This window comes from Fusarium venenatum (assembly GCF_020744135.1).
Source record: "Fusarium venenatum strain MPI-CAGE-CH-0201 chromosome Unknown EDB82scaffold_2, whole genome shotgun sequence".
NCBI lineage: Eukaryota > Fungi > Ascomycota > Sordariomycetes > Hypocreales > Nectriaceae > Fusarium > Fusarium venenatum.
In genome coordinates, this window is record NW_027072130.1 from 8,294,213 (window position 1) to 8,309,909 (window position 15,697).

Here is a 15,697-nt window from a genome sequence, read left to right on the forward strand (position 1 = left end):
GGAGTTTGATCAGTCCCTCCTTTGAGTCTCTACACAGACTCTTTTCTCTCGCTTTTACTATAAGTCCATACCATGGTATCTCCAAACTGTTACTCGACAGACATCCGCCGGTTGGGCAACAACCGGATGACCGTTTACTCATCCTACCCAGAACGTCGGATGCCTTCTTATATTCATCCAGACACGCGGACGACTATCATGAGCGACAGGGATGACGATGTGACGCCCCAGCGAAAACGCATTGCGGTGGCAGTAAGTCAAGACCTTTTCTAACCTTTTACTCTTACCTGGTGTGTGTGGTGTGTGTGAGACTTACATAGTTGTGTAGCGGGCTAACAGCAGATTCAGTGTGGACGCTGTCGAAAAAGGAAGATTCGCTGCAGTGGTGATACAGGTAATGGGGGACCATGCACCAACTGCAAAAATGCAGGCTACGAACCGTGTCAGTTTCTCAGGGTATGTTTTCCTAGACGAAAGACGTTTAGCTATGGCTTACACTATCGATCAAGGTGGCGTCGCAGGAGACAACCTTGAAGGGCGAGAGCTTCACATACAGCCTCGAAGCTTCTCGACAGTATCAAGCTCGAGGAAGCTCTGCTATATCATCTCTACCTTCATCAACTCCATCCTATACCGATGGACTCCCTGCATACACCACTGAAGCATTTGTCTACCGCAACCCCGCAAACTTTACGTATGGCACCAAGTCCTACTGTCCTCTTGCCTGGGGCCATGGATATACGGACGACCAGAGCTACAGCTATGCTCTGTACCAGCCAGCCTACTCCCCAGTGCACGACCCAGACTACGGTATGAGCTATAGGATCGCTTCTGGAACCCCCGAAAAGTCGGCACTTTGCGTGGACACGGAACCCAGCTACGCATACAGCAGCGGGAACACCATGATGAATCTGGTACACCGACCAGCTCAGGTAACGGCCGACTCGACTGCCTACCAGAACCTGGTGCCTGATTCCAAGAACGTGGCTTTCCAGAGTATGGCGCCAGACCCCAAGGGTCTTGCTCTTCAGAACGTGGCGGGTGTCAACACAGGCGAGAGGGTACTGCCCGCGCCAGTGGGTCGGTCTTCAATGTCCAGTTCGATAGGGTCGTCGTACAAGAACGATTCGGGCAGCTCCATCTACAGCAGTAGCAGCAGCAAGTCATCGCAAGACTCCACCTCGGAGACGTCGCCTGTGAGTTCTACTTCCGAGACGCCCTCGAGTTACACGAGTTACGAGTCCTCCACCTCGAGCAGCTGCCTGCCCTCGTATACTCCCATCCCTCAGTACGGCCGCTCGAGCAGCAACGATCTCTACTCGCATACAGGCTCTTCGGATGCAGCTATGTTCGCGTCGAGCCAAGGAGGTCCTGACATGGCGTATCGCTACACGGACACGACGGCTGGAGTAACGGTACCGGTGGGCGCTGCTGCTGGTCGTCGTAATCTGCCCCATCTCAACGGCAACGGTCTAGGTACCTTTTCGCTTGGTCATGCTGCGGCGCCTTATCTACCTCACCAAGGTACAGCCTACATGCTGCCCGCTGGTGGTGATATTGGAGATGCAGCTGTAGAACACATCCGCAGGAGTACGGGTGCGGGTGCGGGGTCTCTCTGAGTTTGCTGTCATGAGCTTGCTGTGACCCATACAAGTCTGCATTGATTGCCTGCTTGAGGAGTTACCGTGTGTTGTGCTCGAGTTTTTGGAGATGTCATGCATGAACTATTGGTCTACCCTTACCGGTTGCCACCTTGACTCGAGGTTCGGTCAAGGCAATAGAGCTGCAGGTCAAGGCACGAAAACGAAGGATATGTCGTGATCAGACCAAGTACCCAACGGATTTGATGGGCTCGCTTATCATTCACGACAAGAAACGGACGAACTACTCGATCGTCCCGCTTTCGGAATATGGCCTTTCGAACTGCGATGCACCGCATCGATAGCGATGAGATACAGCGTCTGACGGGGAAGCAAGTTGAGCGTTGATCTTGTATCACGGTGGCGGTCCTATCTCCCGAGTGTGTCTTGTTGTTCTTTTCCCCCTTTCCCCTTTCTTTTTTCCTATCATTTGTTTTCTATTTGCATGATTGGTCGTCAAAGTATGCATGCACCTCTCTACTCTGGCGTCTTATCCTTGGGATTTCTTTCACTCACAACACTTTTGTTTCCGGAGTTCTCGGTCGGTACAGGATAAAACATCTACGCTGTAGTCCAAGTGTCTGTCTCTACACACACTTACCAGGGATGCATGAGTTGCTAGACCTTGGGCGTCTGGGGGGAAACGGGGGGTGTTTTTGGTCTGTTGGTTTTTGCTTTTTTTGGTGCACAAGTCTGTACATGTCTTTATTGGCAGCAACAAAAAATGGTGATTGATGAAAGAGAGGGATAATTGGGTGATGGGTAATGAATGAACTGGCTGAGATGAGATGGAAAGCCAAACGTCGTATCTTGCTGAGTTATGACAACGTACTTGTACATGAATTGCACAACTCTGAGCATCATGACTTGGATATCTTGAGTCTTGCTCTTGAACAATAAACCTACTTTTATTACTCTGTGTGGTAATTCTGATTGACTGAATGAATGATGTGATATGACATGTGACGTTTGAACTGTTGAGATCGATCAAAGATGTACACCATAAGCAGAACCATATACGGCTAATTATCTTGTATAAAACCAAAATCGTCAAAGAAGTAAATTACAACCTCGTAGCTGTAATATAAAATCCCTGATATCGTGTAATGAGGCTCATCATCACATGAATGAAAAACTAGCCAGAATAGGAAACTACAGACTTTAGTTACAGGCCCACAGCGGGGTTACCTTTACGAAGGAAGCGGCGCTACTCCGGAGAGCTACAGGGAATATAGCAACTGAACTGCACCACGTTTTCACTGATTTGGCGGGGTCTCGTACAATTACAAAGTGTAATGCTCCCCCTCCACTTCAGTCGTCATTGCTTTGATCTTTGCGCCGTGTCATCATCTCTTTCTCTGTGACTGATATCGTATTTCTTTTTTCTCCTTGCAACTTTATAGACGAGCGCGCATTCAAGCTACAGATATAGATACAACTTCAGTATCGCATTTCACCAACAACATGCAGGTTCCTCTGTTTCGTCTACAATGCGGTGTCAACTCGTACGCCTGGGGCAAAAAGGGCGACGACTCTGCCGCTGCTCGATTCGCTGCTGCTACGCCGTCTGATGATCTCAAGATCGAGTCTGATACCCCATACGCCGAGGTGAGCATACATACACGATATGCGGTATCTCAAATTGACGTTGCTTCGCTATAGCTGTGGATGGGAACGCACCCCTCCAACCCCTCCCGAGACCTCAACACCGGCCGAACCCTCCTAGAACTCTGCGAAGACAACCAGGCGCTTCTATCCCAGACTATTTCTTCACACTACGGCAACAAGCTCCCCTTTCTCTTCAAGGTTCTCTCGATAGCAAAGGCGTTGTCTATTCAGGCCCACCCCAACAAGAAGCTCGCCGAACAGCTCCACGCCCGCGATCCAAAGAACTACCCCGATGACAACCACAAGCCCGAGATGGCCATCGCCATCACACCCTTCGAAGGTCTTTGCGGTTTCCGACCCCTCACTGAGATTGTGCACTTCCTCGACACTGTACCTGCGCTGCGAGCGCTCGTAGGCGATGAGGCTGCAAAGGAGTTTGCGCAGGTCGCCAAAGATGGCGAGGAGGGTGTTACAGACGAGAAGAAGAAGTTGCTGAAGAAGGTTTTTGGAGCGCTCATGTCTTCTTCGGCTGAGGATATCGCTGAGCAGATGCCCAAGCTGGCTGAGCAAGCAGAGAAGGAGGGTGCTGATTTCGCTGGTGGTGGTGTTGCTGCTACTTCTGGCGAGAAGCTCGCTGAGCTCGTCAAGCGAACATATGGCGAGTTTGGTGACGATATTGGTTGCTTTGTGCTCTTCTTCCTCAACTTTGTAACACTTGAGCCCGGCGAGGCCTTGTTCCTGGTCGCCGACGACATCCACGCCTACATTTCCGGCGACATCATGGAGTGCATGGCTGCATCGGACAATGTTGTCCGCGCCGGCTTCACACCCAAGTTCAAGGACGTGTCTACTCTTGTCGACATGCTAACCTACAACTTTGCTCCCATCGAGGAACAAAAGATGACACCCACAGACTACCCCTACGCAACACTCAACCGCACAAGCTACAGCTCCGGCTCAGCAGTTGTTCTATACGATCCCCCGATCGAGGAATTCAGCGTCGTGCGCAGCGTTCTCCGCGGCGATGGTGCCAAGGCCACATTTGATCCTCTCGAGGGTCCCAGCATTGTCATCTGCACAGGCGGTCGGGGCAAGATTTCTGTTGGACCTACGAGCGCTGAGATGAAAGAGGGGTATGTGTACTTTGTGGGATCGACTGCTGAGGTTGTGCTCGAGTCTGAGGGTGGTGAGGATGATGAGTTTACGACGTTCAAGGCGTTTTGCGAGATTGATGATTCGGAGAAGCAAAAGCTTTAGGAAAGACTCCGGGACATTGAGAAGCTCCGGGAAATACGTTGGGCTCTCGAGCAGGAGTATTTGCTTTCACGTTAATGAGTTCAAGGATGGGCTTACTTCGAGTCCAATTGATACTCGTCTTACTGCCTAGCCGAGTAAAGGGACAGGCGAAAGAGCAGTAGTTCTATAGCTGGCGACATATTTTCGAATTTAATTAAAAAGACTTTTGACTTTAATAGTAACCATTCTACCTGTTTATGTTTTGTAGGTTTTCAACGAAGTCCAAGCCTTGTCATTATACTGAATACTTACAAGTAAAGGTTGATCTATCTGTCCGTACGAATGAAAGCTTAATGAGCGCGAGAATGAAGTTATCTCACAAACCTTCCAAACAAAAACTCGTACAACCTAATGAGACCAATAGACAAGGAGCCAACAGGTCAATAGGCGTGGTAATTGTCTTGGACCGCTTCCCTCACCTAGACAAGCCCATTGACCCCTCGCAGCTCTCAGCTCTGACCCCCAGCTCTTCACCGCCTTGGTTCTGCCGTGTTGTCCTTGGCATTGAATCATCAGCCTCAACTGCTATAGCATGACTCCCTATGCACCATCACGACAAACACGACACTCTTATGATAAGATACCCACTTCCACCAGCAACGTTTAGGTCTTTTGCAGCAAAGTGTTCTTCTAGAATGAACTAATCCTTTTTTCCATATTACCTTTTATTTTTCCTCTTGTTCTTTCCCATTTGCCGATCACTTCTCGTCTGCGACGCGCCTTCTGTCTTAGTCGCCTTTTCCTTCCCCATACTATCCCGCCTCGGCCTGTGAGCACTCGGGCCTCTCTTAACTCAGGTTAGTCAATTTTTCTTGATGAATTCAATTATCCCCAATATCGCATTGCATCACCCACGCCCGATTCTTCTTCTTGATTATCAATTTTGTTTTCTTGGCTTGTCATCGAAATGGTTCCTTCCTCGGGTTGATTCTTATCGCAACATTGTGTCTAGGCGGGTTGGTATCGGGGCATGATGGCTAACAGGGAGAAGCCTGCGCGGGACGAACTCAAGAACCTCCAAGAAGACCTCGGCCCTTATTACCAAATCCCTCTCAAACCCCGACGAAGTGGTACTCATTCGAGAGAGAATAGCTTTCAAGAGTCTCTGCGCCAATCCTCAAATACGCCCGAGCCTAAACGTTCGAGCTCCAAGCGACAGGATCCTTCCAGCAGAGATTCGACACCGAACCGACCCTCCAAGTCGAGGACCAAGAACCATAGCAGGGACATTACCTCGGACGTGGGCACGCCCAAGCGGTCATCTCCAGGTAGAAGTGAAACCAATACCCCGCGCCCAGAGTCGGTGAAGCCGCCGGAGCGCAATAATCGCGACATGTCACAACGAAACCGCAGCGGGCGCGCGTCCAACCGCAACAATGGAAATTCACACGGAGAGGAAGTGCAGATATGGGAGCTATGCAAAAGCCAAATGGGAGAGATTGTCTCGGGAATCAATGCCGAGAATGACAGTCTTACAGAGCTTGTCACCATGGATAAGCAAGTCGGCGCCATGGATCTGGAAAAGATTCCCGGAGATTCATTGAAAGAAATGGAGCAACTGTGCCGGGCAGGGGTCAAACACTCCGAGGCTAACATGTCATCACTCAAGAATACTATCGAGCAGCTTAAAGTGTTGCGTGCCGTGGTGCACGCAAAGGAACAGCAGGATGCTCAAGCGGCAGGGCCTGGCAAGAGACAGGCGCGAGATACCACAGCGGCGGCTTCTTCGCTCTACGACTTTGATGGAGCTGGAGACTCGCCTGTCCCTAGTCCCATCGGGGGAAATTCACGGAAGTACGGCGATCGAGCCAGAGAACGTGAACGCGAACGCGAACGCGAACGGGAAAGAGAGCGGGAAAGAGAACGGGACCGCGACCGTGACAGCATGCCACCCAAGGCCGATAGTGTTGAGCCTCAGGGGTCAGTGGGTAGTGGCGTCGGATCCGGGAACAACAAGTCCAAAGTCGTCTTTCAAAAAGGTGACACGGTCGCATTCAAACCGAAGCAAGTGAGCAGTGGCGATTCGGCACCAGACTGGATACTAGGTGAAGTTGCACAGGTGATGGGCGAAGGCAAGAGCCGTCGCTACAAGGTCCTTGATATAGAGCCTGAGGATCAGAACAAACAGAAGGAATACCGATCAAGCGCCAGCAGTATGATCCCCATCACGCCTGAAAGTCAGGCATCTACGCTCAAAGATTGGGAGTCGGGCAAAATGGTGCTAGCGCTATACCCAAACACAACGACATTCTACAAAGCTGAGGTTCACAGCATGGACAATGATGGCAAGGTCAACCTCAAGTTTGAAGGGGAAAACGACTCATCAACGCTGCAGCAGGTTGAGAGAAGGTTTGTGATTGAGTACAGGGCATAGGTTGCGGGGCGTATACGTTCTAGTACATACAAGAACAGATCACTGTCAACACATTTGGATTGAGTCAGGTAACAAGAAGGCGTTGGCGCGTTATTCTCTGGGGTATAGACTTATCGTCTGTTTAATGATAACGTCGTAGCGGAGGTGATGGGCTCCGAGAAATAGCTCAACTAAAATAGGCTCTATAGAAGCGCCACTATAAACATGACAACGAGCATTGATGATTATTTCCTTCTTGATATAGGCTGTGATATTGCTTCGGAGGTTAATGTACCCACCCAACGTTTGTGTTTATTATGGCGACTGTATTTTGAGGCCAGGCCATTTAAGAAAGCGGGTCTGGTACCTTGCAGAGCACCTACCGTTATCTCATTTCAGGGACCAGGCAGGGGGCTCAGGGGCCTGGTCATTCGTCATAATCCAGTGACAATAGTGCTGTAGCCTGTCTATCAACTGTCCCCGCCCGCCTGGTTGCCCCGTGCTGAGCGCTAGACCTAGAGGGGCTCAGGCCAGGGGAGAGAGCAACGCCCGGAGGGAGAATCACCTTTCGCTTGGTCCGTTTTTCTTTTCCCCTGACGGGGGAAGACGACGAAAAGCTGTACAACATATTGATTTGTTTGATGGATCCTTGAGTTTGCTTTGTTGTAATACCCAAGCTCTGGTCTGTCGACACTACGGTTATTTCCCCAGGCTACTTACTACCTACTACGAAACCGCTTAATTCAAACAAAACAAAACAAAACAAAACAAAACAATCTCAACCACTACCACGATACGAGACGATACGATAAACCCGCGAACGAGCGATTAGGTGTATGTATGCATCTTGTTTATTGCGATAAAACACAAAAGGACAAGCGTGGGCAGGAACACTCGCAAAGTTTCGCTATGGCTTGCTCTCGAGAGCCTCCTTTCTTGGGCTGCCATGAAACAACGACCATTGGACCTGACACGTATCTTGCACCTCTCCATTTCTCCAGACCAGACAGCTCTGCTCGATATCAAGCTTTTTGCTACCACAAGGAAAAGAAACAAGGCTGACAAATTTGCGCCGTGAACAGATCGAATAAAAAAAGAAACGACATCATCCCTTGTCAACCCCATATCTAAACATCACACCACCCCCGCGAAAACACGAGCGCATAACAAAACCGATACCACACACAAACCGCAACCATGGGCGGTCAATTCTCAAAGATGATGGGCAAGATCTTCGGATCAAAGGAGATGCGCCTTCTCATGCTCGGTCTCGACGCCGCCGGAAAGACAACCATCCTCTACAAACTCAAGCTCGGCCAGGACGTTACTACTATTCCCACCGTCGGCTTCAACGTCGAGACTGTCACGTACAAGAATGTCAAGTTCAACGTTTGGGATGTCGGTGGTCAGGACAAGATTCGACCTCTGTGGAGGCATTACTTTAGTGGTATGTATTGCGCGACCAGACTTGCGAAGGAGTACTGACGATGTATGTGTAGGAACGCAAGGTCTTATCTTTGTTATCGATTCTTCCGACAGGAACAGAATGGAGGAGGCTAGACAAGAACTTCACCGCATCATCAACGATCGTGAGATGAAGGATAGTCTACTACTCGTGTTTGCCAACAAGCAAGATTTGGCAGAGGGTAAGATATCATCCACCTATTCCTTCATTACGCAAATGCTAATAATCCCCTAGCCATGAAGCCCCAAGAAGTTACCGAGGCTCTTCAACTCTCCAAGCTCAAGGACAAGGTCTGGTACGTGGTGCCTAGCTGCGCTACCACAGGTGAAGGTCTGTTGGAAGGTCTGGCGTGGCTTAGCAACAACGTCAAGGCTCCTCCTACACCGGCCAAGAAGTAGACGACAAGACAAACAACTCGACTTGTGACGTTTCTGGTCTGGGTGTATTCGGCCTTTCTGATCATCATATTTTATCCCCGACTCAATCCCGAACTCTTTCTTCCTCGTCCTACGCTGCCAAGCGAACAGGACAGCTCACATCACCTCCCGGAAAGGAAGACCCTCATCTACACAACACACCCGGAATCTCCAAACACCCACCGAAATTTGCCGAAATACCCGACTGTTATCATATCTTGCTTTAATTTACTGCCGGAAGAAGGGGAAGCCGACCAAAAAAAGGAGATGTGGGGAGGATAAAACAGAAACAATAACAAGATAATGGAGGGTGGATGTGGGAATGTGTATGGATTGGGGGGACAAAGGCAAAGAGAAAGCAGATAGGCAGCGTATCTGAGGCATGTCACTTCTTCTTTTTCGTTTTATTTTATCTTTTTCTTGTATCTTGTGGAATTCGCGTTTTTTTATTTTTACTGGTTATTACTTCTTCTACTGTGTTGCGCAAGTCATATCGTTGTTCATTTTTTTTTATGAGTGAGAGATGGTCTTCTCTGGCCTTTTATGTATTCTTCCTAATGATATGGCAGCCTTTTTCTGCCTTCTTGAAACCGGCGGTGATGTTGGAGGTTGGAGGGGAAGAGGAAATGGGATGGGATGGTAGGATAGACTGAGTCTCGGGTGGGGGGAATGGAATGGAAGATGCTGTAGATGCACATGTGCGAGTTTATTGTTTGCCTTGATGACATGTGATGTTGCTGTGTGGTGAGGTTTTGCTACTACAGGCGTAATGTTGAGTTACGATGTCCGCCTTGGGTTGAAAGGGACATCCAAATACGCGTTTGCTTGCCCTCCCTGACAAACCAACGAATATGTCCGCCCCTCTAACGAGCGTGGGGTGATGAGCAGACAACTCATAGACAACACAAATTAAGGTGTGAATTGATCCACACATGCGCATCGCCAAGATGAGGAACAGTATCAATGCTGTATTCAAGCGCTGGGTATAAGCTATAGCAACTACTCCGTTCATCCACCAGATTAAACATTCTAGAACCCCGACCAAGCACAAACCCATGCACAAAAAGAACCACCAAAAACGCCATACCATGTCTATAAACTCCATCATATCTATTGTCCCCTTGAAATGCCCACTCAGTTCCCCGTAGCCATTCGAATAACACATTGGTAGAAACCGGTATACCAGCAATGAAATATGTTGCCGTACTAATCGACACTGTTGATTTGCATACCGCAGGGACAGATACCGTTGTACGTTGGAAGGGCTTGTAGAGGTCTGGGATTCTACTCCTTCAACCTTTTGGCTGGCCGCATGAGCGAGTCATCAGGTAACCCGCTGCGCTTCGTTCCAGGTAAACTGCTGGTCCTGATATCATTGTCGTCTTGACTGACGCGTCGACAAGGGTACTCGTTCTTGCAACCTTCAAAGCAATTCGCACTAACACGATCACCAGTGGAGAAAAATGGCGATTGAAGAGCTTGAGCGGCAGTAAGACGCTTTGAGGGATCGTACTCGAGAAGGCCGGCCAGTAGCTTGTAGCCCTCTTGACCAAGGGAGGCAAGCGGTGGAGCTCCTCCGGGGGTGCTGGTGTGGTTGATGGTGCTGAAATACCACTTTTCAAGGTTTGAGCCGCCGGGTGGAGGCGGAGGAGGGTTGCGGGAACCGTAGTGGCCGTGATGATGAGGGTGATGATGACCGTGGTGGCCGTGATGAGACGAGGCCATCGTGTTGGCGAGGGTGTTGAGTTGATTGTATTCAGGCATGGTCGGGAGAAGGGGCCATTTGTCCTTTGTGGGCACGCCCATGATCTCTATTATCTTTTGCATCTGGTTGCGTTGGAAAGGTACCGTCTTTTTACTGTCCATCTTGGCCTCCTCGCCCTTAAATATGGGTCGCAGAGATAGAAGTTCTGCAAAGATGCAGCCAATAGCCCACATGTCGATGGCCGGGGTGTAGTGGTAAGATCCAAGGATGAGTTCTGGTGCACGATACCATATTGTGACGACCACCTTGTCTCCACTGAACAGCGAATGAAGAGGCTTGTCGAAACGGCGCGCGAGACCCAAATCACCAATCTTGACTTCACCTGATGAAGTAACCATAATGTTGGCGGGCTTGAGATCACGGTGCAGAACCCAGTTGGTGTGAAGATATTGGCAGCCATTGAGAAGTTGAAACATGATGCTCTTTATCGTTGCTGGAGGGATCGGATGCCGAGGTTGTTGAGTATGGTGATGAATAATCTGAAGCAAATCATGCTCTGCATACTCAAATACCATAAAGATGCACTTATCCTCGAGCATGATCTCACAAAGACGGATGACATTGTGGTGGTGAAGCTCGCTGCACAAACTCATCTCACGGACAGCACTCTGCGAGATGCCCGTGTAGCTAATCTGCTCGCCTTCCTTATCAGGCTTGAACTTTTTGATGGCAAACTCGCCGACGGGCTTTCCATTGCGACCGACAGCCTTGTAAACACGTCCGTAGGTACCGGAGCTGATGAATCCAATAATGCGGTACCGATCTGTGATGCGGACCTTGGGCTGGTATCCTGTAGAGCGGTCGTGAGGTTCTACATGACGTTTTTGGTAAGCGTGAGATGGGAAACCGAGACCGATGTGAGGGCGGAGAGGCATCGCCGAATAGTATTAGGTGATAGTCAAAGTGCGCGTTAACCACTTGGCATTGACACTATGAAAAATGACGGTGGCGATGATGAGTTGAGGTGGAGGATAAAGATAGGGTCAGTCCCACAAGCGGTAATGAGCGGGATTGACCAAAGCAAAGACGTCCAAAAAGCCGAAAAGGAAAAGATGATGCAGGTAAGAAATTAAAATGATGACGCTGAGACAAAAAAAGGGCTTGAGAAGACAATGATGAAGATGAGTTGAGTTTGAGTTGAGTTTGAGTTGAGTTTGAGTTGAGTTTGAGTTGAGTTTGGTAAAGTCGTTGGTTGTCTAAAACTCGACACCTCAGGTTGATCCTTTCCCCCCAAGACAAGTATGCGGAGTATAGAATCAGGCAAAGGAGATCAAAGTCCGACAAAAAGGCAAGATAGGGTAAGGCTAGTCTCAGCTGTCGAGGAGAAAGAGGAGGAGGAATATGCAAGACGTGCAGAAATGGGCAAGTCCGTACAGACACGGGTATGAAGCCGATGCGAAAAGTGTGTGTGTGAATAGATGACGGGATGTAAACAGGGAATCACAGATAGGCGAGATTCAGATATATGATATATATGTAAAAAGAGATTATAATAGTAGTAATAGATAGAGACAATAGAGAAAAGAAACTCACCTTCAAAAGTCGCCTGAACACTCCGCTTCAGCCCCCTGACAACGCCCAAGCCAACGGATCCCGGGCCCGAAGCCCCCGTCGGCGGATTCGTTATGCTCATTTACTTTTTTGTTTCTTTATTTTTATCAACTTCTTTTTCTTTTTCCTTCTGATTGAGTAAAATTAGGCTCTAACTTTCGGAACGGCGCCTCCGAAAACTTGGGGGCAGACGGGAGGGAGGTTGTAAGCTGATTTGCGAGTTTGCGCGCCTCCCCCAATAATGATGATGGCGGCAAAGACACAGATGCGCACCCCTAGTTGAAAGGCAATAGATGGTGTTATTTCCCCGCGCGGGGAAAAAGGAAAAACGTAAGACAAAAAGGATAAAAGGTAATAGATCAGAACCTTGATGATGCGCGCCGATAGGATGAGAGGCTTGATGGAAGTTTCGTGGTGGATGCGCGTTGGGAACTTTGTACGGCGAGTAGGTTCAATACTTCACCTGCAGACGCACAGTACTATCGTTGCTGCACTGGCTGCTGTAGGTATCCTCTTCGGCGGCGCGGATCTCTCTCTGTCTCTGTATCTCTTCGGAAACAAAGGAATATTGGGGGGCCGCCGACCTGCCTGGTCTGGTTCGTGCGGAGATCCGCTCTCTGTGTGGAGATGGGAATAAGATGGATCTCTTGGAAATGACTCGTGGATAAGTATAGTATATACTGGTGCTGGCGTTTCCCGCTCGTGGTGGTTTCGCGATTGACGCAGAAAGGTGAAAATGCGACAGAGGTCGAGGTTTCATGCAAATTGATGTTTTTTCCCTCCCTTGTGTTCTGGAACTCGAACTAGGTATGCGACTTTTTTGTCCCGTCGAACGATGACTAAGCTGGCTTGGACATCAGTTTGGGTGTTGGTGGTTGCATTGTCTGGAATGAACTGGACAACACCAAGACATCTCATGACTTATTTAAAAGACAGGCTATTAATGTATCATAATCAAACTGTTGGCTGATAAAATTGCGGCTATTCGCAGCAGAAACGTACCTCTAATGTCAACAATAATAACCACACTTATAATCTTTAAAACTCTTTTCTTGCTGTCTACCTTGCACTAAACTTTCAACGCAAAATACTAATCCCCCAATATATAACGCTTGCTTCAAGACTTATCGGGGTCCCAGCTTCTCAAGAACTCTAGTTCCCTCCTCCTCCCACTCCGCCTTGGTAACCCACATGCTCTCCTTGTCCGCCATGATGTTGGCCAGCACCGCACCACCAAGGAACACCATGTGTCGGCGTCGCGGGGGATCCTCTATCCGCACCTTGAACTTGCTCAAGCGCTCAGGATTGCCCTGCAGCGCCCGCGTGAGCCACAGCTGCTTGAGCTCCTTCTCCAGTCGTGAAGGAAGACCGGGGTACATGCTGCTTCCTCCCGAAAGGACGATCGCCTTGAACAGAGAAGAACGAATGTCCACGTCGGCCGATTGGATCGTGTTGAAGAGAAACTCGCCCAGTCCGGGTGACTCGCTGTCGACGAGGTGAGGCTGGAACAGACACTCTGGCGCCTCAAAACGCTCGCTGCCCACGCGGATCACACGTCCGTCCGGCAGAGTGTAATCCTCGACGAGAACGGTGGTATCCTCACTCAGGCGCTTGTCGAGCTCGAGGTCGTACGACACGTAGCATAGCTTCTCCTTGATCTGGCGGACAGTCTCGAAATCGGCGGTTCGGTTGAGAGCGTAGCCGCGGCGCAGCAGCAGCTTGATCAGGTTGCGCGTGACGTCTCGGCCGGCAACGTCTAATCGCTTCGTAAGGTGGTTGAGGACCACGGATTCGTAGACGGGGACAATGTGTGTGACACCATCACCAGAGTCGACTACAACACCGGAACTCAAACCTACACCGCATTCGTTAGCTCTCGGAAAGCTCCAATGTTTGTACATAATAATTACCTTGGGCGTAAAGAGCCAAAACGGCCTGAATTGCAACGTAGACACCGCCGAATCCATATCTATCAAACATGACCTCGCACATCTTCTCGCGGTTCTTAAGAGGATTCATGGGAGGCTCCGTCAAGAGGATCTTCTGGCCCTGGGGATCGACCTTGAGCTTCTCGTAGAAAGTGTAATCCCAAAGATGCTCCATGTCATCCCACTTCTTGACGATACCGTTTTCCATGGGGTAGCTGATCTGGAGCATTGTTCGGGCGGCGGCGGCCTCGTCACCGCACATGATATCCTTGATGACAACATCGCTATCGGTCTGCTCCTCTGAACGCAGGATCGGTCGGCCGACGATGGAAGGGTATTGATGCTCGGGAAAGTTCTGCGCGGCATATCCGACTTTGAGGAAACCGGTACCTCCATCGAGGACTAAGCGGTAGAGGTATCGTCAGCACAGGGGTGGTTGGGGGAGCTTCCTGGAGCTCTGTGCGGTGCATTTAAAGCTTACCAATGGGTGGAGGGTTGGCCATATTCACTGTATAAGAGATGGGAGATGGGAATTCGGTGATTGAGAGGCCGACGACGTGTCGTGTTGCTATCGCCAACAGCTCAGCTTAGAGGAGGTTGAGGTGGTCGTCAGTAGTGGGGTACGTCTTGCCGACCGTCGTCAGAGGTCCAGTGGCTGAGGCGGATCACGTGGCGCCCCGCGATGCGTGAGATGATGGTATACACTCAGTCATAAACGACTCGACCCCTCTTGAGAAATAGGTCGAAATATGCTTATTTGAAGCTGAAATATTTCCTGATTACGCCGAGATTTAATTGCATTTTATACTCTATCTATAAGCCCTTCATTATGTCCGAGATTAACTACCTCAGGCGGAATCTCCGCATTCTCGTCCTAAACCCAAACTCATCGACCACCATGACTGAAGGCATGGCCAATGCCATTCGCCATATGTCACTACCAGATGTATGAACAAACGAACAGCAAAGATTATAAGTTACAGCGCAGGCTGATTGTCATAAAAGTCGGTTGAGATTTATACCTACACTGCTCCTCCTCAATCTGCCCCCGACAGCATCAATGATCAGGAAGGCATCGAGCGCAGCACTCAAGCAGTTCTAGACGACCCCAAGATTGAGAAGGAGCTCGAGTCGGACAAGTATGATGCTGTTCTAGTAGCATGCTTCAGCGTTCACTGTCTAGTCCCTAAGCTGACTAGGTACCGCCATCTTGCTGTTACTGGTATCTTTGAAGCGAGTATTCTCACATCCCTTTCACTCATGGCTGCGCCAGAGAATAGCGCAAAATGGGGCATTGTTACGACTGGAAAGTTCTGGGAGGATCACTTGTCCAATGGTGTGAAGAAGTTCCTCGGTCAAGAAAAGGATGGTGTGAACAGCAAGTTTGCTGGCGTCTACTCGTCGGGTCTCACAGCGGGCGACTTTCACACTGTTCCACCGGAGAAGGTCAGGGAGAAGCTCAAAGAAGCAACCAAAAATCTGCTCGACCAGGGTCAGGTTAACTGTGTTGTCATGGGGTGCGGTGGTATGGCTGGCTTGGAGGGCATCATCCGCTCGACTGCGATCGAGCAATACGGTAAGGCTGATGGTGACCTTGTCTACATCATTGATGGAGTCAAGGCCGGTGTCATGCAGTTGGAGCAAATGATCCGAAGCAGGCGAGCCTTTAGGTAAA

The 15,697-nt window shown here is 49.7% G+C and overlaps 9 protein-coding genes across 9 annotated transcripts; 6 read left to right on the forward strand and 3 right to left on the reverse strand.

The window, feature by feature from the left end:
- Nucleotides 1-198: 198 nt before the first annotated feature.
- EDB82DRAFT_525571 (uncharacterized protein) lies at nucleotides 199-1,619 on the forward strand (the record flags this gene model as incomplete). The annotated part of the gene is made up of 3 exons (XM_065609141.1): nucleotides 199-252; nucleotides 349-456; nucleotides 510-1,619. The coding sequence occupies 3 exons, from the start codon at nucleotides 199-201 to the stop codon at nucleotides 1,617-1,619; spliced, it is 1,272 nt and encodes a 423-aa protein (XP_065465051.1).
- Nucleotides 1,620-2,897: 1,278 nt separating this feature from the next.
- On the forward strand, nucleotides 2,898-4,720 carry EDB82DRAFT_501929 (mannose-6-phosphate isomerase). The gene is made up of 2 exons (XM_025736250.2): nucleotides 2,898-3,248; nucleotides 3,303-4,720. Exons 1-2 carry the CDS (start codon nucleotides 3,105-3,107, stop codon nucleotides 4,503-4,505), a joined length of 1,347 nt encoding a protein of 448 aa, XP_025586876.1. The 5' UTR covers nucleotides 2,898-3,104; the 3' UTR covers nucleotides 4,506-4,720.
- Nucleotides 4,721-5,095: 375 nt separating this feature from the next.
- On the forward strand, nucleotides 5,096-7,145 carry EDB82DRAFT_501932 (SGF29 tudor-like domain-containing protein). Its single transcript, XM_025736251.2, has 2 exons — nucleotides 5,096-5,341; nucleotides 5,497-7,145. Exon 2 carries the CDS (start codon nucleotides 5,515-5,517, stop codon nucleotides 6,916-6,918), a length of 1,404 nt encoding a protein of 467 aa, XP_025586877.2. The 5' UTR covers nucleotides 5,096-5,341; nucleotides 5,497-5,514; the 3' UTR covers nucleotides 6,919-7,145.
- Nucleotides 7,146-7,682: 537 nt separating this feature from the next.
- Nucleotides 7,683-8,147, reverse strand: EDB82DRAFT_196878 (uncharacterized protein). Its single transcript, XM_065607184.1, has one exon. The coding sequence runs from the start codon at nucleotides 8,020-8,022 to the stop codon at nucleotides 7,726-7,728; it is 297 nt and encodes a 98-aa protein (XP_065465052.1). The 5' UTR covers nucleotides 8,023-8,147; the 3' UTR covers nucleotides 7,683-7,725.
- EDB82DRAFT_196882 (ADP-ribosylation factor family-domain-containing protein) lies at nucleotides 7,990-8,926 on the forward strand. Its single transcript, XM_065607185.1, has 3 exons — nucleotides 7,990-8,344; nucleotides 8,397-8,543; nucleotides 8,597-8,926. Exons 1-3 carry the CDS (start codon nucleotides 8,095-8,097, stop codon nucleotides 8,758-8,760), a joined length of 561 nt encoding a protein of 186 aa, XP_065465053.1. The 5' UTR covers nucleotides 7,990-8,094; the 3' UTR covers nucleotides 8,761-8,926.
- EDB82DRAFT_196854 (uncharacterized protein) lies at nucleotides 8,927-9,527 on the forward strand. Its single transcript, XM_065607183.1, has one exon. It carries the CDS (start codon nucleotides 9,093-9,095, stop codon nucleotides 9,429-9,431), a length of 339 nt encoding a protein of 112 aa, XP_065465054.1. The 5' UTR covers nucleotides 8,927-9,092; the 3' UTR covers nucleotides 9,432-9,527.
- A 436-nt stretch (nucleotides 9,528-9,963) lies between these two features.
- EDB82DRAFT_196856 (kinase-like domain-containing protein) lies at nucleotides 9,964-11,616 on the reverse strand. Its single transcript, XM_025736254.2, has one exon. It carries the CDS (start codon nucleotides 11,416-11,418, stop codon nucleotides 10,063-10,065), a length of 1,356 nt encoding a protein of 451 aa, XP_025586879.1. The 5' UTR covers nucleotides 11,419-11,616; the 3' UTR covers nucleotides 9,964-10,062.
- Nucleotides 11,617-13,036: 1,420 nt separating this feature from the next.
- Nucleotides 13,037-14,711, reverse strand: EDB82DRAFT_196870 (actin family). Its single transcript, XM_025736255.2, has 3 exons — nucleotides 14,504-14,711; nucleotides 14,005-14,424; nucleotides 13,037-13,949 (listed from the first exon to the last, which is right to left on the reverse strand). The coding sequence occupies exons 1-3, from the start codon at nucleotides 14,523-14,525 to the stop codon at nucleotides 13,219-13,221; spliced, it is 1,173 nt and encodes a 390-aa protein (XP_025586880.1). The 5' UTR covers nucleotides 14,526-14,711; the 3' UTR covers nucleotides 13,037-13,218.
- A 140-nt stretch (nucleotides 14,712-14,851) lies between these two features.
- EDB82DRAFT_525577 (Asp/Glu/hydantoin racemase) lies at nucleotides 14,852-15,696 on the forward strand (the record flags this gene model as incomplete). The annotated part of the gene is made up of 2 exons (XM_025736256.1): nucleotides 14,852-14,968; nucleotides 15,028-15,696. The coding sequence occupies 2 exons, from the start codon at nucleotides 14,852-14,854 to the stop codon at nucleotides 15,694-15,696; spliced, it is 786 nt and encodes a 261-aa protein (XP_025586881.1).
- Between the last annotated feature and the right edge of the window lies 1 nt (nucleotide 15,697).

What these genes read in the sequence shown, in the direction of transcription:
- EDB82DRAFT_501929 (XM_025736250.2), top strand. Translation starts at nt 3,105, where the DNA reads ATGCAGGTTCCTCTGTTTCGTCTACAATGCGGTGTCAACTCGTACGCC. An exon ending in CTGATACCCCATACGCCGAG is followed by an intron (nt 3,249 to 3,302) that starts GTGAGCATACAT and finishes GCTTCGCTATAG; the next exon opens with CTGTGGATGGGAACGCACCC.
- EDB82DRAFT_501932 (XM_025736251.2), top strand. Translation starts at nt 5,515, where the DNA reads ATGATGGCTAACAGGGAGAAGCCTGCGCGGGACGAACTCAAGAACCTC.
- EDB82DRAFT_196878 (XM_065607184.1), bottom strand. Translation starts at nt 8,022, where the DNA reads ATGGGGTTGACAAGGGATGATGTCGTTTCTTTTTTTATTCGATCTGTT.
- EDB82DRAFT_196882 (XM_065607185.1), top strand. Translation starts at nt 8,095, where the DNA reads ATGGGCGGTCAATTCTCAAAGATGATGGGCAAGATCTTCGGATCAAAG. An exon ending in GTGGAGGCATTACTTTAGTG is followed by an intron (nt 8,345 to 8,396) that starts GTATGTATTGCG and finishes ATGTATGTGTAG; the next exon opens with GAACGCAAGGTCTTATCTTT. An exon ending in CAAGCAAGATTTGGCAGAGG is followed by an intron (nt 8,544 to 8,596) that starts GTAAGATATCAT and finishes ATAATCCCCTAG; the next exon opens with CCATGAAGCCCCAAGAAGTT.
- EDB82DRAFT_196854 (XM_065607183.1), top strand. Translation starts at nt 9,093, where the DNA reads ATGTGGGAATGTGTATGGATTGGGGGGACAAAGGCAAAGAGAAAGCAG.
- EDB82DRAFT_196856 (XM_025736254.2), bottom strand. Translation starts at nt 11,418, where the DNA reads ATGCCTCTCCGCCCTCACATCGGTCTCGGTTTCCCATCTCACGCTTAC.
- EDB82DRAFT_196870 (XM_025736255.2), bottom strand. Translation starts at nt 14,525, where the DNA reads ATGGCCAACCCTCCACCCATTG. An exon ending in GGCCAACCCTCCACCCATTG is followed by an intron (nt 14,425 to 14,503) that starts GTAAGCTTTAAA and finishes TCTACCGCTTAG; the next exon opens with TCCTCGATGGAGGTACCGGT. An exon ending in TTTGGCTCTTTACGCCCAAG is followed by an intron (nt 13,950 to 14,004) that starts GTAATTATTATG and finishes AATGCGGTGTAG; the next exon opens with GTTTGAGTTCCGGTGTTGTA.